The sequence below is a fragment of the Varroa jacobsoni genome, unplaced genomic scaffold, assembly GCF_002532875.2.
Source record: "Varroa jacobsoni isolate VJ856 unplaced genomic scaffold, vjacob_1.0 scaffold_1142, whole genome shotgun sequence".
NCBI lineage: Eukaryota > Metazoa > Arthropoda > Arachnida > Mesostigmata > Varroidae > Varroa > Varroa jacobsoni.
In genome coordinates this window covers 216,547-239,567 of record NW_019214044.1, presented here as the reverse complement: position 1 = coordinate 239,567, position 23,021 = coordinate 216,547, and the positions used below count along the sequence as shown (strand labels likewise).

General features: G+C 39.9%; 1 protein-coding gene across 5 annotated transcripts; it reads left to right on the top strand.

Moving 5' to 3' along the window:
* Positions 1-141: 141 nt before the first annotated feature.
* LOC111267030 (uncharacterized) lies at positions 142-23,012 on the top strand. 5 transcript variants are annotated; one of them, XM_086971185.1, is made up of 12 exons: positions 143-437; positions 5,590-5,717; positions 6,402-7,823; positions 13,983-14,131; positions 14,353-14,467; positions 14,801-14,978; positions 15,234-15,345; positions 16,228-16,534; positions 16,727-16,923; positions 17,100-17,239; positions 17,331-17,472; positions 17,891-23,012. In XM_086971185.1, exons 4-12 carry the CDS (start codon positions 13,993-13,995, stop codon positions 18,619-18,621), a joined length of 2,061 nt encoding a protein of 686 aa, XP_086827311.1. In that variant the 5' UTR covers positions 143-437; positions 5,590-5,717; positions 6,402-7,823; positions 13,983-13,992; the 3' UTR covers positions 18,622-23,012. The 5 variants fall into 5 exon arrangements, with proteins under 5 accessions (XP_022700710.1, XP_086827311.1, XP_022700714.1 ...); XM_022844977.2 differs by lacking the exons at positions 143-437; positions 5,590-5,717 and adding an exon at positions 5,941-6,070; XM_022844975.2 differs by lacking the exons at positions 5,590-5,717; positions 6,402-7,823 and having other exon boundaries at positions 142-437.
* The last annotated feature ends 9 nt before the right edge of the window (positions 23,013-23,021 follow it).

Genomic DNA, 23,021 nt, shown 5'->3' with positions numbered 1-23,021 from the left:
CCAGGCGAGGGTCACCACTTAAGCCCTCGCCTCGCCAATGTCTATTTTTTCCTTTCGCTTTCTGGGGGAAGGGAGATGTTCAAGCATCGTTCTAGCTACAGCTTCAGCGGCAGCAATAACATCTACGTTACCTAAAACTACTCTCTACACTGTTAATATTGGTCATTTTATCAAACAACTCTGGCCGTGTAAGGTATATCGATGACCAGCAGCGCTCGTCGGCAGTTTTCGAGTTCCTTTAGCTACTGTCGTCTACCTGTCACTCGAGAAAGATACGTACGAGTTGAACGGTCGTAGTTCAACTGTAACGGATGCGGCGTATAATCACTGTCGCTCGCTGGTGATGGTGATGATGGCTTTAGGTCCGTCTGGCAAGGTGCGCGTGTGCAGCAAACAAAGGAAAACACTAGTCTCACTATTTTTCGAATGAGCCCCAAGTAGGTACTATAATTAAATGACTATTTACTAATAATCATTGTTTGGCTAGTGTTACAAGCACAAAGGGTAGAAATGTTCAAGAACTAGAACAAGAAAGACGTGCTCTAGGTTCGAACCCGGGCATAAACAGACAGGCGGTTCGTTTCGCGATGGCTGGGAGCCATCGAGCCCACTGTGTGATGCAGTAATACCTAGTGGAGATAGCCCGACCTAAAACTCGAAACATAGAGCCTCTGTTATTTAGTGTTGTTTTTTAATTCGAATCACAACAGAGTGCCTTATTGAATTTTTCCGATTTTTTAAAGTAATGCACCTGTATGTATCATACTATTAATTATAATTGTACGAAGAACTATGTTAAGTGTTTAGTTCAGACAAACCCTTTTTGAGCAAATAGGCTAGTAGTGTAATAATATAGAATAAAGTCATATATATAGATCAAACAAGCAGAAAAAAGCAGTTACAGAATACGCCGGACAGCCCACATCGACGGCTCATTACGCCATATAATCGTCCTGTTATCTATCGAAGAGCGTGCTGCTAAATCAATAGCCAACAATAGCTCAGGTCTGAGGTTCGTATATAACGTTAGAACGTCAAAGCGCCCAACTAACGCATCAGACTCAAACAAAGGAACGGATAACTTTCGTTAGAAAATAGTGATTCCGTTAAACTACCGTGTAAAATACAGAACTGAGTAGGCCAGAGCTACAGTCAGTAGTCGTCCTCCGATCGCTGCATTGCTCTATGGTCTGAATCTGACTATTAAAAAAACGTGACACTTTATACTCTCAACACTAGCGTGCCATTTGTCCGTTCGTTTATAAATAGAATAGCACAGTTCTCTCTGGAACACTGCAGGTCAATTCGATAGAAGACATTTAAACTGCGCCTTGGGCTACCACCGATGTTTGAGCTCAATGGCCGGAACCAGTAATTGATAAGATTCCGTTTCGTTGATATGATTTTACATTATGCACGCTGAATGAGTTTTAATAAAGGCAGCAACATTTTCAAAGAGCAAATATTGCCACACGATAAAACGTAAATTTAGCTTTGCTGATATCCAGATAGAAAGAGGGCAATGATTCGCTATACCCTCAGCTGTCAAACAGCGATGCCGTTTGACTTTTACTAATTTTTGAGTTAAGAATTGTAAGGTTGACTGCTTAGTGTGCAATCGAGATAGACCACAGTTGTACTGACAAAGCAACGGCACCTTTTTATCCAACAGGCTATAGTTACCGCGAAATCTAAGTATATAAACTTCAACAAATAAGTACATCAACGATCTCCTTCAAGCTAGCGGTTCCTTAATCAAACCTACGTCTGACGTTCGTACCTGAAAAAGCTAATTTGTACAGAACGCGCAAGCACAAGTTCACCTTAATGATTTTATGTACCTTAATGACGTTAGGACGGAAAATTCAATGCGTTTCCTGTTAATATAGACAAAACCGAAATCAATCGTTAGGGTTCTCGCCAAAATGCATATACGCATACGGAAAGAGTCTCTTTGTTCCGAGTGGAGAAAGTCACCGTAACTCAGTCTAAGTCCTTGGATGACAATAGTTCTTTGTTTAAACAATGCAATACCTAAATCAGGCTTTATACGCAGCACAGGTACGCGCAAGCGTGGCCTTTAATTTCAATCTCACGACTGTTTGCCCTCGAGGCTACATCTATGATAAAGAGCCGCTTAAACAAATCAACGATAACGGAAGCTTTATGTATAAATATAAAGTTCCTGTTACAGATTACAAGGTTCATTTACATTTGCGTAGGGTTGTAGCAGCAGCTGTTCATCTATGCTAACCGTGATGGGTTTTCAGTTGTAGCATTTAATAAATAGGCCTTGCCAATGTATTTGATAGCAGCGATGGCAGCCGTCTCCGTAACTATCAACATAATTGCTTGATTATTGAATTTGTTTGCAAAAAAAAAAGAGAACACTTATCGTCACGGTTGTTTTCACCATTTGGCCTGGAGCCTTTTGGAATGGGAGATTCAACTGTATTCGATTTATTCTGTGACGGGTCCGTTGCTTGGCTAACTGATGCCGGGCCACTTCTCTGAAGTAGACCCAGAGCACAACCCAGATCAGTGATAAAATATTGTAGCCATAATCAAAATGAGATCATTGAGAGATCATAGAGTTGAAACACAACGATGGCACAAATACAGTTTTCACATATTTTCATTTCAAGTTTACAAATAAACAACATTACATACTAATATTTTTATCGTTATTGTTATTTCGATTAGTTTCAAGAAGCAATTCATAACAATACATGTACGTATGCGAAAAAAAAAATAGTAGAAATTACCAAACAAAGGGGGCAAAAAGGACAATAATGAGAAAGCTATTACGCACTTGAGAAAGGTTTGTCCTCAATATTTCATTGTGCGTGCATTAAGTTTATGTTGTGTCCAGATCTGAAGACCCGTGACGGGTAGATCTAGAGAATAGGACGCCAAAAAGGGCCCTAGGGATAAACAGGTTTGCGGTCGGGCTGAGATGTTGTAGAGCGCTAAGATACAACGAAAGCAGAGGTGCGAGGACGAAGACTCATATTATAAGTTGCTGCCCTCTCTCAGGGGGTTTATGGTAAAGACCCCCGTAATATCCGCTGTGAAAGCAGCACCTTCCTTCCTACAACCGTCTAGAAAATGTAAATTTTAATTTCTATCTAAGACCCAATGTGTATTTAAGGCGTAATACATATGCAACGCAGCGTGAGCCAGCTTTCTAAATGAGCAGTGTTATAATTTCCAAAAGTTCTAATTTTTAATGTTAGAAACAAACGTGCTCTGTTGCGACAAGTTTTTCGAAACTCCGTCGCACGAAAGCCTTCTCTAAATTGCACATTTATATAACCCAGTTGAATAATTGACCTTCTTACGAATTGAGCTTTTAAGTATTATGTCCTGGAAGCATATTTTGTTGCATATCCGTATTACATGTTAGGTCAGGCCCTAATACCTAAATCCCTGTCGCATGTTTCTCAAAAAATATCTGCTCTGATGCTGGAAACAGATGAATCGCCGCCTACTCTTTGACACTAGCGTATCTTCGCCGATCTTTCTGTTTCATAACGTTACATTTAGTATTGCGATCTGCATGGACTCCTCGTATGTGTAGACACACAACTTACGTTATTTATCAAGCCACTGCTTCGTCTATACATCATCCGTAGTTGCTACAGTATAGTTAGCTGCCTGCATTACTTCAAGACATTTCGATCAATGTTTACTCTGTCGGCACGGAAAAAGCCGAAGTGTAACAAGTGGATTAGAGTAAGCTATTTGAATTTGTCGAACCGTCTTAGATTGAGATTGCAAAAACAAAAACGTCATATCGAAGCTGCATTAGTTTTTATCTCGTGCCGAATAGTTACATTGGGCCCGCACTAAAGATGCAGCTAGGTTGAACCAGCATAATAACGGGCAAGGAAAAACACGGAACATTACCGGGCGGTGACAGTTTTATACGGTTGTGTTGAATGATAATGAAAAGACGCAGCTGTCGCCAGCAACATTGAACGAATGCTCAAAAGGGGTATTTTGTTAATGCGTAGAAGGGTCTGTTTACTAGCGACAGAGTGTGGTGGGTAAAGATGTTTGGTGTGTCAGGAGCGCCCACTCATGCTTATTTGGCGAATCGCATCCACTCTATTACGGTCACGTCGTTCTGCATGAATTGCGCTTGCTTAGATATTCAGTTTTGTAAATGCACCCGGAAGTAAAGTATGCACGTTGAATATTAGACCAGCACTAAGTAATGGACATTTTTGCAAGAACTCCTTCAGTTTGCGTCAATTCTAACGTTCGAAATTATCACCTCCAGTTACAAATGCAACATCTACATGATATCCATTCGGCAATAATGCGATCTGGTAAATGCTTTTTACTGTCAGCCTTTGAAAGTATCTTGCCGACTTTGCTCACCTATATTCGCACCTGCTTTCTGGTGTTTATAGAATACAAGCGTGATGTTTCAGACCCAAAGGACGCTGATCTATACCTAATCAAGACGAGGCCAGAGAAAACTCTGGAAATTTTCGTGAATATTTGAAGGGTTGTTCCTCTAAGTTGTTCCGACGTGCAAATCAATAATCTGATCTGGGTGTAGAAGGCGAGGGACGAATCGAACTTTCTAGTAGCTGGTTCGTTCCGAAGTTTCTCTCAGTACGGCAAACGTACACTTCGTCCCGTAGTAAGTCGCCAAGTGATTGAGGCAGTGTTGCAAAGCCGAAGCATATCATCGAATACAAACAGTCAAATAAATATTTGTGCTTGAAAGATCATACGTTACACATTAGCGTAGCTATCGTGGATGAATAAACGGTTGCCCGAATTCGTCATACGAAACCAAAACAATGAAATAGACCCTTCCCATGACAAAACTAAACCATTGCAAACAGATTGCAATGAACGAAACAAACGACATTAGTCTGTCCTTTCAAAATCTACTAACAGTAACTAAATATATTAAATACGTCAGCGTTTTCCGTAAAATAGCGAAATCTTATCATGCGTATATTGTGATTGTGTATCTAGTATATTGTGATCCTCCGGAAGGTGAGCGTTTGCCAAGTGGAGAGCCGTAAGCTGATTCATTATCAGTGCTTTTAAACACTGGATAAAAGTGTAATCAAAACAATTTGGCTAATCATATGTCCATTGTTATATGATTTCACGTTATGAGTCAGAAAGGGCCCGAAGGCCAAAAGATTTAGAATCACCCTAAGGTAACACGTAACGTAACAAAACCAAGAAAAATTACAATAGACTTTTTATAAGTCAGTTATATAGCGGAAAAAAATCAAGACGAGATGAGAAAACTGTGTTTGACGTAGACAGGGACATTATCTATATATATATATATTTTAGATACATTTAATCGCAATGAACCTTGATGTTTTCAATATGAACTAATACCTGTAATAATGTTTTGCTCAAAGCTGCCTATAAATTAATTTGAAAGTAACTGGTTCTTTCAATATAATGTTTGTTAAATCTATAATACTTGTTGTTATCGATTCGCAGATATTTTGCAGGGCATTATTTTATGAGTTTCATTACGTGTGGACTTAAGAAAATCTCAGCTAAATTTAAGCGATACATTAACAATGATTATTGCATCCTCAGCACGAAATGCAGTGCGACTATGCCCGGGTGCAAACCCAGACCATATTACGTTCCTCATCAGCTGCCTTCACTGAGCTGTCATCTATCGTGTGCGGTTTGGTCCATTACAGAAGACAAAATAAAGCCAGGTAAACATCCGTCTACAGCGAACAATGTTAATATAGATCATCTGCTCGTCCTTGATAACAATCGTTTCTTTCAAGCGTCAGGAACCCACCCCTCTGCTTACTTTCGTCCTGTCAAAGTGCCCGAAGCACAGCAGACGAACTCCATGACAGCCAGCCATCGTTGTTTGTTGTGTTCAATTTCGCTGTCGTCTGCTCTAATTTGCCGGGGTAAATAAAGAGACAAACGGTGGGTGGGCAGACGTCCGGTGAAAATTATGCCACATTATCAACGAGCAGGAAAGCCAGTCTATGAATAGGACGAGTTATGGGAATTGGTCTGTGCGCGCATATCTTAGCAGTGATTTAGTGCCTCTGTATGTACGACTAGCACCAAGCAAATCGTGTGATATTTTTGCTTTCTACTTTCTCGTTGCCAACAAAATAAACACACACATACATATATATATATATATATATATATATGTATATATATGTAGCAGAGAAAACAGAGCTGAACATGGGAAAAAGCCGATTATACATTGGCCCAACGTTCTCTTGTAGCTCTTGTCTGATTATTTTTCGTTGTCAGCATTAAACGGAGATTGAACAGATAATCTAGTTTTTCTAATGGAATTGTTTGCGCCCATATGAAACTCCACATGAGCGATTACTGTTCTTTATCTTCTCTGCGCGAATGCTGTTCAGTTTATGATTTCAGCGTAACGGTCTGAAGCGGACGATTCTGTAGCACTAGCTCACCTGCGGCGACCTGAGCAGGCAGTCATGCTGGAAGTTTTATAGATATCTTGTATCGAAAGCTAATCACAGCTATCAACTGTGCGTGCCTTACGACTAGAGCAGCAACCGTGACGGCAGCAGCAATAGCATTACAGCGGGAAAGGGCGTCGAACCTTGGCACCGACGGTTACCGCAGGTAGCGGTTGCAGAAGCTCGTACTACTCTATAAACTCCGTGCTCATTACGATTCGTTTAGATGAAGGATCTCATCTGAACAGTTATAATCCTGTTCACGCCACGCCGATGCTATCCTGAGCTGGTGGCCGTTGCAACGACACAACAAATATATCCAAATAATATAGTAAAGATAGTGGCACGGGTTTGTCGTTGAACCGGTCGCGGTCAGCGATTAGCGTCGAAGCTGATGGGCGCGCGCGTTTGCACACTACATACAGCTTCAATCGAGAAAGATACCCTGCAAGTACCAATGAAATGAAAATACCAAGCAACAAAGCAGCATGATCTACTTCATCATCATGGAACGCGTGAACTAATCAGTGTTGACATCGTATTCGTCGCTTCGCACCACGTTTGTGTCTGTATGTTGTTGATAACGGTGGATTTCGCCTGCACGGTCAATTTGCAAAAATCAACAACGAATGTTTCCAAGACTGATCTGCTGTTTGTTTGTTGTCCTTTCTATACACTTTGGCCACACTCGCGTGCTCTGCTACTAGGAAAACAGTTGCTATCGTCTAAGCTGTTGAACATTGTGCTGAAGCTTTTGTTCTACTGTGACCTACTCGCCACTCTACTGAATGATCGCTATCGCGTTCCCCGAGCTCCAATCGACCATGCTGCTTGTGTAAACCAAGTAACGATCGGGGCAAGCCTAGGAATTGATTGTGGCGTAGGTACATCCGTGAGGCAGTAGGAAAGCAGCGGGTGAACGGCGCCGCTCAGCTATTACGACGCTGACTTGGACAACAGAGTAGGAACAATGACGAAAAACCTATTAGAATAAATAACAGAACATAGCCTAATTCAAAATCCTAAAAGAAAGCAAAAATAATGTTGGTTTGTAAGGTTGGCCAGGTTACGACATAGCTCAGTATGGAAAAGGGGCTTTTGGAAAATGCCAAATCTGAAAAAAGCGAAGGAAACGAAGATCTACAGCAAAGTAATCTAACCGAAGTTGCTTATAGAAGCCAAGTAACTTGCGGTCGGGTTGCAGTGCGAAAGAAATTAAGTGTTATGCAGCAGTAATGGCGCTAATGGCCCACGTGGAAGATTTTTTTTGAATGAACTTGAAAAGTTGTCGCTTGAAGCAATTGGGCATCTGTCTCTTATATAGGAGTTCGACAGGAAGCATCTGGCCATCTGGAACAGGTAATAGGTAAAAACGAAATACAAGTATCTAACGATTTTTTAATTAAAAAGTCGTTTCCATATAAACCGTATATATCTTTTGGCTAATCATAGTCTATGCTCGTTATACGGATTTTGTCAGCATGCCGTAGCAAGAAGCAAATTGCGTGACATAATAAACTGTTGTATCATTCTTATAGTTGTTTAGAACCTATAATTTCCTTATGTTAATAACTATACTGCAAATCGAATACCCGTGTTTGCAGGCTTTGATCTGTGGGCCGGAGTAAACTACTGTACAGTAGATCTGTACAATGAGAACACCGAAAATACCCTAACAAATCTTCGCTAGTAAAAACATGTAATTACATTGTAGACCTAAGGAGAAGCCAGATACGTTGTTTGGGTGCCAAAAGCGAAGTCTCCGATAGACATTTTCTAAACAGGCCGATTCATTTTCCCCATTAAATCGGTAGTTTGATTTAGACTAACCGGTTTGTTAGTTTCAAAATTACGTTATTTTAACCTCTCAATGTATGTGCTTTAATAGATACGACATTCGTTTTTAGGGAGCAGTCTAAATTTGTATTATCTATTGACTTCCTACTACTTGAAAAAACTCGTTGGTACATAGACCACAGTCACTTCGGGACAAGTTCCAGTTTAATGCATCTACATTTGATAACTTGAGTGGATGGTTCTTTGTCGACCTTTTGTCACCATTTGTGATTTATATGATAATCGACCGAAAGCTCTCAATTGCTATATGGCTAGAATCAAAGATGTGAAGGATTACAGGTAGGGCTTCATTTAATCGGACTCTCACAACAGTTGGATTGCCGTTATTAAGAGATACGAAATCCTGGACGATTTAATAGGAAGAAAACGGGTCGTTTTAGCTTATTCAAAAGTTAACCTCCTTTGAAAGTTTCAAGAGTACAGCTTCTGCGCTTCAATCATTCAAAACCTAATCAAGTCTTTTTAGAAGTCGGCCAGCGTGACCAAGCCGAAGGTCTCACATTATTTGTTCGCAGACCCTATCTATTTTCAGCGTTCGAATTCGTCGGACAGGCAGGCACAAAGTATACAGTCAAAATATTATAAAAATTATGCGTTTTCAATATATAGTAATAGTCTTTATTGATCTGAACCGAACTTGAGTAAGCTGTAAGCAAACTCTCTATGATATGTGGGCACTTGTGATTAATGGCTAGGATAGCTAGAACTTGATGCAACTAACTTTAGCTATATTTACAAACAAAAAAACCTGCATCTGTTGTGTGTTCAGTGGTATGTATTATCGGTGTGCGTGGCCTTAGCTTGAAGTAATTCATATAATATATACATATCCTTACTAGATTACGTTATTTAGTAAATTACTGATGGAAATCAATCAAACAGTGGCAACTGATGTCAATAGTAATTATACTTTGCTAATCTAAATTTACTCTGATGAAGTTTTCTGCTTGCCGTGTGACCAAAAATATCCACACCGTATCTTACATATCCGGTCAGTCTTTGACGAGTTTGCCACCCCCACGCATAACCACATCCGATCCCGTAAACTCACTGGAAATTAGTCGTTCCAATCGCTTTTGCAGATCGGCCGACTTTATTTAGGCATATTTTAATTTAGAGGGCCTAGTTTCGGACTATAGCATATACTAAGATAGTATCCTTGATAAAAATCACCGTCATTATTAAAGCTAGGGGCAATGAAGAGGTTGACCTTTATTGACAGCAGATCCCACAGGCGATCTTTTACACAAATCGAATTAATGCTTATGACAACAATCGTATGGAGGCATGCGCGATTATAATAACTGATTTATAGTTTATATAATAGTAGTAATGATAATATAGTTTGCTGTCGAAGACTGTCGGAGCATAGAAGCTCAGACGGAGATGTGAGAATGTGTATACCGTCAAAAATAAAGATAAGAATATAATGTTAGACAAAACTAGATACATTTGTATTATGCCGATGTTTACTACGTTTGTAAGCTGTCAAAGAGAAGTGAAGAATTGAGCCCGATACGCTGGCCTCAACCTTTCAATATTTCGAAGCGTGCTTCACAGTAAAGCACAGCCGGTGTTCGGTGGGTCGCTTGGCGATAGGCAGAAATATTTGCTTGCTTTTGGAAAAAAGTGCAGCTCGAGCAAGTCGTCAATAAATATATCAAAGAAAACCTCAACATGAAATAGAGTCGCAGGTTATTGGATTAAATTGTATACTATCTACACGTAATAATCTCGTTTATCGGACACGAAGACCTTTGCATATTCTGTTTCGCCCTTGGTTGAAATGCGCCTGCATGATGTGCGTATATATGCGGGTCGATTTGTTAGAACAAAGCCTATGATCCTTGCAGGGTGTAGTAAATATAGAACAAAAGACCGGGAAGCCGTCGATCAGCCGGCCTTTGTTTGTCGCTTCTATTTTGGACGACTCAAACTTTAGCCTTCAAACGGGACATGGCACTAACTTGTACTCCGTTGATCATCTGCGCGCTCGAGACCGGCATCACTTGCGTTACCGCCGGCGTTCATATTGATTAATTGCCTCTCGATGGCACGACAGTCCCCCCCCCCCCCCGGTTCTTTAAATATGATCAGTATCTGCTGCAAATGATTTAATTTATTGTCAAACGACGACAAGCCGTCGGCTAAGAGTTGCGCTGACAATTACGACGGCAGGTACTATTCTAATGTCTGATAGATGAAGTGTGATAGTGCAGGACTACCAACTACTCGCAGTACTGCAGATCGGTGAGCAATTACGTGACGACAATTGCTCCTAACCATTATCGGCTTGTGCCGGACGGTGTATCTGACTATCGAGTCGCGCCTGGATCTAAAAGGATATGAAACGACGATCAAAGGGTTATCAAGCGATGTCGAGATTGAAGGTGGATACACTACCAGGAGCAGGTGCAAAATCACCTAGTTCTATGCGACAAAATTAAGATTTGATATAGGTTGAAATAATCTCTTCTGATAGAAATGTTGCCCTGACGCAGTTATATTCGAGCTGTTGAAGGCGAGATTGATAAGGATTTCTTTTTCTTTCCTAGCCTATTTTCAACTACGTATGTACAGCTGAACGAATATCTATCGATAAAAGGGGCAACAAAGAAGCTAAAGGGGGACTAGTTCAGTCAATCCTATAGCTTCCTCAACGTCCAATGTTAGTTGTTGTTGTCTTATTCGAATGACATCACCAACAATGCATGGCTATGGTTCGCTGAGAAGAATTGTCGTGTCGGATACTTTCTCTTCCAGAACCATACCAATAGAAGTTCAATGTCAATCACGTTCTTCGCACACAGCAAGAGAGTATAGCGTTCAGCATTGAAATAAAAAGGCTGGATTCTTTACAAGTATCTTCGAAATGCCGTATTTACACTTAGAACGTTGTGTTCGTGTAGGTTCATAAAGTTATGATCGATATTAATTGATGTCACCGATTTAATAAGCGGGAACGTACCTCAAGGTAAAACCGGCAATGAACTGAAAGTCAGAACAGCGGTGTGATCTGTTTCGCACGTTGTTGATCTCCCATGAAACCAGAAGATAAATGGAACCAACGAAGTTAATATGGACATATTTGAGTTCATATAATATTATTTATATAAATAACTAAAAATATTAAAAGAACAATCATAAAAATAGGATAATGAGATTAAGTAGAGTCGGATGAATAAATAAACAAGGAGTGGTCTGGATAAATTGTTCGGATCTGACAACAGAGGTCACCCTATAATAATTGGATAAATCTTGTCAGTATATCTTCGAAGTATTTAAAGGGGGTCGCTTGATAAGGATCTTCATTAGGATAGGCTCATATTTAGATAAGCAAGTGAAATGAAATGCGGAAACTACATGTAGATATATGTTACAATGTGTTAAATCAATAAATAGTAGTGGAGTACCACAGATATCCCGTTTAATCAACTTCGGATGTGTAATCAGCGATGAAAAAATACTACTAATAATAATAAGGATGCACGCGAAGTTGATAGTTTTTTTTTTTTTGTATCGATGTCTTCACTGTGTGGACGGTCAAAAATGCCAATCACTTGAATGCTCACTAATGGCGACTACGGTCTGTAGCAACAAACCAATACGACTTTGGTGATAAATTAACTATATTCATCCGAGAGGACAATTTATTTCATTACCATTTTATGACGGAATAAGAAAAGACTCCTAGCCTTATACTTTTGATCATGCTCTGTTTTCTATAGTCGACCAAATCTATTTGTTATCCAGCCGTTATGAGCACTCTTGATAAAATTAAGCTTGTTAAAATTGTTCGTTTAGATTAGATGACCTGAGAGACCCATAACTAACACCCGTACACACTAGCGCCCGTATATTCTTATATAATCGACCCCGCTCTTCGTGCTTCGTAGTCGCTATGGAGTATTGAAGTGTTATTAAGTTCGCGCTAAGCATTAAAGTTATCTTCGTGAGATACCAAACACGTCGCGCAACGGCAATTGTCGCTAGTAACTTTTCCTAACAGTCGCTCTATCTAACAACAGTCAATATTTACGAGACTTTTTAATCTTGTCTACCTTGATTCAAGGTGTACTACTACGGTGTAGTAGCTTACACGTTAAGTGGACGACTGTTGAGGACCTATTTCGTAAAACTGCCACACGGCCAGCACGAGCTTCCGACCTAGCAAGTCCTTTTTTTTAGCAATACAGGACTACTTTACAACCAGATTAAATCTATATATCGAGTTGTGGTCAATTAAAATCATACAGACGATGCATTCGAAATGGATTCTTAAGTTAGATTTGTCAGTAACTTTGAACGGTACCGGTTGTTATAAGAGCGTTTCGCAGAGGACCCCTCAGTGACATCACGGCGGCGTCGCAATACGCCTACGGCTAGAAACTTCATTTCACACGAGCAAATCGATTTCTATCGATATCAAGATAACCTTTACCAACAGAGTCTGAGAAACTATCAATAATAGAATTTTGTAATTCTACTATCGATAGTTTAATAGCGATGTCACTGCGCTACCAGTGCGCTGGCAAGAAGTGTTACAACACGTCCTGGTATGGTATGCCTCTGTGTCGATCGATACCCTCCCTACGTGATCGTAGCCTATTTACATCATTAATTATGCAGCTGATGATGGAGCTGAAGTGCGATGCTGGTCAACTGAGGCCGTATATCTAGTCTTAGTTGGTTACTCTTAATCTAAAATAGATATTTTTACTTTAGTTGGCAACGAATATGTTTATGGTATGAATATGGTAATGTTTCGCCTGGGTTTACCGATCACGACGTCTCCCTGCGCCATAAAACGCCATATGACAGCAAACCTCTACGAAGGGTAATCCTTACATCTGTTCCCAAAATGCTGTGAATAGTTGTTTTTGTAGTCCATTGAGATATCCATTCAAAAATCTCAGTTGGATATTGTATAAAATAGCTTAATTGCAAGAAAGATGTTTGATGAAATACATTACCTGAGGCTATGACTTTTTATTACAGGAATTAGTCCATTGGGCAAAACACGTATGACATAGTGAAGACTAGATAAATTCTATAATATCACAGTACTGTGAACGGGTACATTGAGTGTAGTTTGTTTGTTTATTAATAACAAGCCCGTTAACTTAGAGCGTGACGGATGTAACGATGCTTTTTGGATAAAATTTCTTGCTTGAGCTAGCCAGAATCACTGAGAAAGACACACGAGTTTTGGCTGGTGAACGAACTCGGAAATTGTGTTTGTATGTTTGGTGTCACGCTCGTTGTAAAGCGATAGTTATGAATAGCTATCGTGCCACAACGCAACAATACCTTATTCATTATGCATTAAGCAAAATTTACGTTATTTCCTATACTCTTCCGTGGCTAAACTTTATAGCCGTTTTTTATTTTGTTGCTTGTTCTCTCATGTGCTGACAAACGTATCCGCATCCATAAACAATAACAGTAGTAAAGATACATTAAAAGCTCAAGTGTTAAGTCCTCTGGCAGGTCACTCCGTACGATAAGCTTTGTAGTTTAGAGACAGAAAGATATCTCGAACTGGACAGTATCTTATGCACGGGTATTCATGCATATATATATATATATATATATACAAAAAAACAATACAATAGGTAGCTCAGGACATCATTTAATAATTGTTATTTCCTCTAAAATTAGCTTGTTCCAGATGTTGTTCGTGCCGTATTTGGCACGATTGTGCGGCCGATCGGTTGGGGGTCGAGGATTTCGTCCGCTCCTTCTTGTCCTATTTGCCTCTGTTGCCTTAGCCATTTTCGCTTACAGCCGATCTCTACAGAATTCTCAAGGTACATATAAAACGTATCTACGTTGAATGGTATGTTAATTAGGCATTGTGTCCATGCAGAACGAACTGTGTCTTTTGAACCCAGACAGATTCGAGCCCTGTTACTAGGTTAGAAGTATTAACACGCAGACATCTACCATATTTTCTACTCGTCGAAGATATAACACGATTATTATAAACAATTGAATTGTGTGTGAGTCTTGGATTGTTTGTTGTGAGTAGTTCGCTTCAGCGGAACATCACAGCCACTCGTCATATCTTACCGAATTAATACACCGTCCTGTCGGATTCCGGAGTTCTCGCCGTTTGACTTCACCGTCGGCAACTTGTACGAGAGGTGAGGTGTTAGTTAGTTAGAGAAATACCAATCGGCTTTAAAGCCAAAAAAGAGAAATACGTGAAAATCCATAATTGGCTTTTAGTTTACGTTTGATTCGCATTCAGATGGAAAACACATGGTGATCTGTACGGTTACTTTGAGATGGATATAGCTATGGCAAGACTATAATTGACGGAACAGGTGCATGCCTTTGCCACAACAAATGATACAAAGACTACTCCGGGACTACAAACGAAGCGGCTAGGTAGCGGGCCATTTGCAAACCCGTCGAACAAACAGAGAATAATAAAATTAGTCATTTTATTTGTACGTTTTTTTTGCTTTGCTCAGACGCAGTGATCCCGTGTGTCCAGGTCCCCCATCATTTCTAAAATGGACTTCGTATAATATACTTCAGCTAGATATTGACGTCCTCTCACGCCAATACGCTGATTTAACGACGGCTGATGTAAAATGTACATTTCAAGAGCTATTTCGAAATCAGTCACTTCCTGAACCTGACAAAGTGGTTAGTAACGTAGTATACGTGTTCTCGCTTATGTATATCTGCATATGCACGATGCTGTTATCCAGAAATTACATTTCCCCCATTTAAAAGGCTTGCGTATTATCGAACATACATAAAATAACCTGTTTATTGTGTACTGTTTCGCAATTATGACGCCTATATCTCGGCTACATATTTAACCGGACACCCGCTTGAATGAAGAGCGTGCGTTTTCCGTATTGCAAAATTGCCGATATGATGTATATACTTTTGCAGGCGTTTCTGGGTGACCCCCAGGAGCTGGTTTTCGGTGAAGAACTAAACACGGAGTTCATTCTTATAGAATGTCGATATCATTCACGGGTCGTGTTGCAGGAATACGCGATGGGTATGTTTAGTTACGTTTGTTTCCTGTGTAAAAGTCGTAGATTCATGTAGGTTTACGCAGTTAACCGGACAAATGTCACACTTATGCCTTAATCTTTATGAGTAGGACGCGTCAGCCATGCGTTACTTGTTGTTTGATTCGTTAACGTTCCAGACAGAAAGTGGGGCCTTCGATTGAACTACGGCTTACTTGTGATGTTGTCCATTATAAGTGGAACTATATCCCTACCGCTTAGGCATGCGGAGGTTCTTAGAGAAAGAAATGCTTAGCTTAGCTTAGCTTAGCGACGGGTGTCAATGAAATGGACACATTCGTTCGACGATATTTTATTTATAGACATGAAGAAATAATCTTAAATAATACTCTTATAAACAAAAAAAAAAAAACAATTGTATTTCTGAATAGATACGTTTATTATGCTTGAAGTTGTTATTTCGAAGCGAAATTTTTTATTCATTTCTGAATTAAAACCTTAAGTAGGCCAAAACGTTGCTTGTTTACCTTGTGATCTAGACATTTAAACTTAACTCGGATGCCCTCAACGTACCAGAGCGCCACGAGAACTTTTATCGTTTCTCTTTTCATGAGAGACTTCATGAAAAGCCCGACTACCTCAAATGAAAACGAATAACGACCAATTCGAAGCGTTTCATTATTTTAAATGCGTATAATAATAATGTTATCGTGATTCTTGAGGAACAACTTCCCAGTCCAGACTCACGTCATCTATACCTAAACACCGTACCTATATATCAAAACTCGAATTACCAAAACAAAGTGGCTTTTTTTTTTTTTTTTACCATTTCAGTATTTAGAAACTGACTTCTCCAACGACGTGCCAGTGGTCTTATAATCGCTCAGTAATTGTTTTCTCTATTACAGTTCCAGTGCTGAAGGATGACGTAGAGCATCGCGTACAAACGATTGAAAGTAAGGGCGTACAGGTTTCGCGGGAAGCAAATGTCGGCGGTGGAAATAGCCGGACTAATGTCCTTGTCCTGGGAATCGATTCGGTCTCATATCTGAATGCGTACCGCCACTTACGGCAAAGTCTTGCTTATATTCGCACTCAACTTGATTCAATCGAGCTAAAAGGATATGTGAAGGTCGGCGATAATTCGTTCCCCAACCAGAACCCGCTAATCAACGGTCTCACTGAAGATGAGGCCATGTCTTATAAAAATAAGGGGTGAGTGAGATTAATGGGATCGCAGTATATATATACAGTGCTAAGTATCACAGTTATAGTTCAAATTAGAATAAAAAAAATGTCCGAACGTTTTTGCGTGACCGTTCTGTGACATCGTGATTTTTATCGGCTGAGCGTATCTAATTGTTGTGCTCGGTTATTATCACCTTTTTTCATGAATGCCTGTTTCAGGTTTTTTGACATGCTGACAGACCAAATGATATGGAGCGAATATGTAGAGTTTGGCTACCGTTCCCTGTTCTTGGAAGAGAGTGCCCACTTTGGCTTGTTCCATTATCATTTTAAAGGATTTCATAAAGCCCCCGTCGATTATTATACGCGACCTATGGTAATGACTGTTGAGACATCACCACTCACACACGCCCTTGGTGAGTAGATGCGACACAGTTTGAAGTTTTTCAAAATCAGAAAACCTGCTTCAGATAGCGTCGAACTATATTTCAGACAATCATTGCGTAATCGGTCCATTGCGGATGAATGCCAATAAGCACCTTGCCTTCGGGAAAGCATTTCCTATTAGTGATATTTCCGTGACACTTTTTAGGGGAACATGTGTTCTGTCACGGTGGACGCACGACGAGTGAGATGTATCTCAATTACATCGAACGCTTTGCTGCAATGATGACCGCTAGAGAGGCCAACTTTTTCGCCTACGTGTGGCTATCCGATATTTCACATAATGAGGTAAGGTTTTTTTTGTGCTTGACCCACAGATTCTCTACTGCACTTTTCTATTGTCAACAACTTTATGCGATATAAATTAATATAATTTCAGATGAATTCTGTGGGGTCCCTTGATGCTATCCTAACAAGACATCTAAGGGCTTTGGATAGTGGCGGGGTCCTCAACAATACCGCCTTGATTTTCCTGAGCGACCACGGAATCCGCTTCGATAAAATTAGATCTACCACTGTTGGTATGTACAGATCGACCACCTAATATGATCCAGCGGACATGGCATGACACTATGAATTTGTTGGATTTTGTCTCTATTTAGAATCTAGCGTTTTTTTGTATCAAAAATTAGAAACAGGAAACTATTCATACAGGACTGTGAACCCATCTCAGCTGTTTAGCGTCTTACTATAGGTATAACTAGTTCGTTTTCGCCAAATTAGGAACACTAATGTCGAATGTCTGTTAGGCTATAGGTCGGGATAATTTCGAAATTTCAGCAAATTAAATGCATATGTTATCCCGCAATATTTGTAGCTCTATTTAGAAGATTACTAGAGTATTATAAATAGATTACCGATTTGAAACGCCATTAGCAGAGTTCAATATGGTCTGTTTTCCTTTTTTTTTTTCTCTGTGACTGCTTCTTCCGATAACAGGCAAATACGAGGATCGGATGCCGTTCGCCTTTGTTGCGATGCCGCACCATTTCTGTGAGACCCATCATGTGGAATGTCAAAACTTAAAGATCAATTCGGCCCGGTTAACAACACACTTTGATATGCACGCAACCTTCCGCCACCTCCTACACTTGGGAAGTAATTCTGCCAGTAGCAAATCTTCCGGAGGGTCCTCATCATCCACTTCTGACGTTCCTACTCGTACGAAACGAGGCCAGAGCTTATTTTCTGAAGTGCCAATCAATCGAAGCTGTGAGGCGGCTTCAATCGATACGATGTGGTGTACTTGTGCTCCCGATCAAGACAACGGGAAGGATCACTCCTCCTTGTACCCGTTAGGCGAAGATCTTTCAGTAACGGGAAAACTGGCCAAGAGGCTTGGTCTCGTGCTAGAAGAGCGACTTAACGACATTATCGACCATAACCAATGTTATCATTTGAGTTTGAACCATGTAATAGAAATGCAACGAGCCCAAGGACCGGCACCTCACCATTACTACTGGTTAACTGCGTCGTTTTCGCCTGGAAACTCGATCTTTGAGGCGACTATTATCCTATTCCAAAACGGCACGCTAACAACTTCGAAGGGTATATCTCGTTGCAACATGTACTGGGGCACTACATGGTGCGTGGCCGACCACTGGATGGAAAAGTTTTGCCATTGTAAAAGCTGGTACACGACATTATACCTAATGTTTATAGGAGGCTAGTCATACCCGTTCAGGTCGAAGCGACCACACCGCTTGTGGTTGTAAGCCGGGGTACGTTTTTCGTCTAGAATAAGGGCATATTGAAAGCAAGTGATACGACAGGATAAATTAGAGTATATGTATAACGGTGTAAGTAGATTGCGTTGGCGATACTACAAGTAGAAAACACATCAGCAGCCATACCTTACATATTCAGTGGCAGTACCAGAAGGAGGAAAAAAGCAATTAAAAAAAAAGTATCGTTTTTATATAACGTTAGTTTTTCTATTTCAGTAACAAAAATAATTCTGAAAGTTTCCGGCGTTATATCTAAGCTTGGCCACTTTTGATAGGAAAGTGAAGTATTAGGATGTTACAAGCGAATCTGGCGAACCTTTAGATTGTATAACGTTTGAACCCTAGCCGCTAAATACCCCAATACTGTAAAAACTGGCGGGTTAAAAACGGTTGAGTTTGCTAGAGGGAAAATAAGTTCAGAAGGAGAAACATCTTTTAATTTTGGAAGTCAACGCCCCATGGCCAAATGTTCGTTCCTGGAAAGCCGCTGCGCCGGAAATTTGCAAAAGCGCAGTGCTTATCTTATGTAAGCGTTTTGAAAACGAAGATTAGAACTCTGAAGACCAGCTACAGAACGATTAGAACGGCAGTCGGAAGTACGAGAACGCATTACCACAATCGATAAAACTTTTCACGAAAGCAGAGCTTGCCGTATAAAGGCTCCGTCGGCCAAAACACGCATTTCACATGTGACGTTTATCAGATTTATAACTCAAATACTGAAAATTTAGTAGCTGAGTAATTCACAGGTCCTCCAGTGATTGATTCCAGGTACGTTGTAGATGCGTGTGGTGTATTCCATCTATAATTAACTTCGTTCGACTAAAAATCCGCCTGAAACATACGGTTGCCATAGACGGGGCATGGGTCAATCTATACGGCACGCCGCTTAAGTTAGATGGCGGTGTCGAGTAGATTCGGACATAAGGTGATAGTAGAATTTCCAATGGATATCAGGGACGTCTGTTAGTATGAAGTGCTCGCCGAAAATAAAGCAATGAATGCGGAGCGCTATTTTGAGTTCCTTAAAAGGTTTGTGGGCCGTCGGTATGACAACCGAATGTACGTAATCTGATTACTTGATGATAACCCCAGACATCATTGCCATGCTTCAGTAACTTCCTGGATTAATCGAAGATAAGTCCAATGTTGGTTTCAGCCCGCTTATTCTCCCTATCTAGGTCCATGTAGTTATGGGGCTTTCCATAGCATAAAAAGGGCAACTGGTGGGCAATCGTATCCCACCATCGATTAACTTACAACAAGTTAGAGGGACTAAATATGGAAACGCGAATGGTATGTGTATGGCTTTCCAGAAGCTACACCAGAGCGCTACGGCAAATGTATAAAAAATAAAAGACAGTACCTCTAACATATACTAAAATATCATTCTAGCTCAATTAGTTGGAGAGTTGTTATTCAATTTCAAATTCGGCCCAACATACATATAACTTGTATCTTTGCTATGTCTGCCAAAAAATGAGATGTTTGGTAACCAACAAACAGCAATAGCTAATCTGATTATTAAAGGAAAAGTTGTCTATTCGTAGACAAGTTTTGCGTATACAGTTTAAGCTGGCTTATATGATTTCCATTGCCCCCCAACGAGATATTGTTTAGCCGCTATTCATCATAGCGTAGTGCCTCATTGTTAGCATACGAGTGTATCAATACGGGTAAATATTTTCGTATTATTTCTAAAAAATTATTGACAAAAACCCTTCAATGTTCTCCTGTCATTATAGGACATGTCACATTATCATCCATATTACAGTCTAACACATGATGGACTACAAATATGTTGTTTACATTCTGAAAGGACAAAGTATTGTATGATCAATTTTGCGTTCGTCTTAGCAAAGCCAGTGATAAATTCTAATTAGCATGCTTTAATTTGTCAAGGTACAGGTTTTCTTGCTGCCCGGAATTGATAAACGACATTGTGGTCTGATGGCCAGCATACAGGAGAAACCAGAATTCCGCTAGACAAGTGATAGTGGTATTAAGCGAAACCATGTAGGATGCATTGTCTTCGAGCAGCTATGAAAATACCATTGTCACAATGGTATTTTCATATATATATATATATATAATAACGAGTTGTTCTTCAAAAAGATAACCGAGAAAGACGATTGCGCACGAGAGAGCAAGCCATAAAGACATAAAGCGTGCAAACGTTCGATGTATAGTACCCATATGCTACAAATGTGAATGAAGAACAAAAAGGAAAGAAATATATATATATGCCACTAATTTATATAAAAAATCAGCGGCATCATGAGTCAGTACTGTTTTACGACAAACCTAGATAGATCCTTTTAAAATACTCGAGGTGCGAAGGTACCAAGTGGAATTCCCAAAATAAGCACCTATTGGTTATAATCGTGTATGAAGAAGTGAAGAATTATTAGTTCTCGTTATTAAGAGGAAATATAAGAGAAACTTTAATGAAGAAGATTGCCCTTCTGGAGAAGGTATAAAAATTCTACTATTATGCAAATGACCCACGTGTGAATAATCCAAGCACAAATTGGATATCAATAGATAAAAAGATTAACAAGGTCTCACACTACGATCAATGTAAGATAGTTGTTGAAACATCATCCTATAAAGCATCGACCGCTGTGGATAGATGTGTCCGCTGCAAATGTTTGTGCAACGGTCAAGCGCTAATCTAAGGCTCAAGGCCCGAAGTGTATCTTGATTTCACAATGCTTAAAGCTGATTTATGATACACTCGAGAGACGTTCAATTAGAGACTTCTGAGCTCAGATCAGCGAGCTACTGGTCACGTGTAGCTCATCTTCATGTACTTATAGCCACCCGGAGCATTGGCAGGTTCGGTTTATATGAGCTACGGTAATGCGCCCTTTATTTAAGGAGTCTGTCTAATCCAAAATACTTTGACTACATATTATAGTAATAGATGAAGCTTTTAGTACAAGCGAACTTAAAGCCTTGTGATTTTTGGTGTTACCAATATGAAAAATCTAATTTTGTCGAACCTTCCTTTGTGTACCGTATGTGATAGCTGTGACAGAATCACTGGCATAATTTAAAAGCCACAAAACCCTGATTACCCAACAGATGCTTCCTCGACTACTCTACGTTCAGCTATTACCTACAACGGAACAAATAGCTATATCAGCCGTAAGTGTCCTGGATCATCGTAGTAATTATCATAGCCAGTAATTAATGCAATTGTTACCCAAAGAGATGTAGTGTATTTTTTGTAGAAAAAACAAAATATGCACTGATGGGAGATAGTTGTCTGACGTAGAGCTACAATGAACAAGTATCAACGGTGTCGTTTTTCGCTGTCGAGTACGACATTTTGTTGATTTTAACGAAAGTAAAACAATATAGCATATACTGCCTCAGTTTACAAGTAATGGGCCAAAAATAATTTCTGCTAAAATTGTAGTTGCTTTCCGCTATGGTCAGTTGAGTGTGTTCGCAGAGACACTCAACAGGATCAATGAGCAGCTTGCGTTACGAACCTGTGGTTTCTTCTATAAACAAAAAATGTAAGCTAAGTTCTTACATAGGAACAACAATAGTAGCAATATATACATTAGAAAGATCTAAAAGTCTTTTTAGCTGTATAAAAATAGATGTCTAAATTAGCCAATTATCAAATATAACTATGTGTGCCATTCGCTGTGACATAAAGCTTTCTCCAAATGTTTTCCGCTATCTTCCATCTACATATCGTAAATTAAACTTCTTAACATAGACTATGTTGTTCAGCGATCCGCATGGCGGTCTGTGTGATTTCTATGACCCCCCCCCCCCCCCCCACTCTTCCCCAATAATTTCCAAAAGCAACTCGTTATTGGAAAAATCGAATCAGTAAGGATTGGTTCATACAAACGGCAGCTATACATGAGACTTTATTGGAAATACTAATGCCAGTCCCGGTAAAAACGAGCCTCTAGACCCTAACCCTGTGAATTTTCTTAATACGAACAATCCTATTACTTATGTTAATGTTATGCGAAGATTGAGCATCGGTCACACAGACGTATCCACGGAGCATTTGACTGCTTGTACCCTTCATCATCTTTACCTAATACTGCTGAACACTATACTCCATACACAATAGACTTCACATAATAACAAAAAGCGATCTTACGTAATATAATAATGATGGCGATGAGGATGCTGGGAAAGCTTCGATTGAAGCACCGGATGTAGTACCAAATGATGCAATTAATGCACGAATGAGGAAACTACTGCTTTCTTTGTGAAAATGTTTAATAAATGCGGCAAACCGATGTACGTGTACGAGAATAAAATGAGCGTGTATCTTACTGATTGTGTATGTTCGTAGATCCACGGTC

What these genes read in the sequence shown, in the direction of transcription:
- LOC111267030 (XM_022844975.2), top strand. An exon ending in ATCTCTACAGAATTCTCAAG is followed by an intron (nt 14,132 to 14,352) that starts GTACATATAAAA and finishes TGTTGTGAGTAG; the next exon opens with TTCGCTTCAGCGGAACATCA. An exon ending in GTTGCAGGAATACGCGATGG is followed by an intron (nt 15,346 to 16,227) that starts GTATGTTTAGTT and finishes TCTCTATTACAG; the next exon opens with TTCCAGTGCTGAAGGATGAC.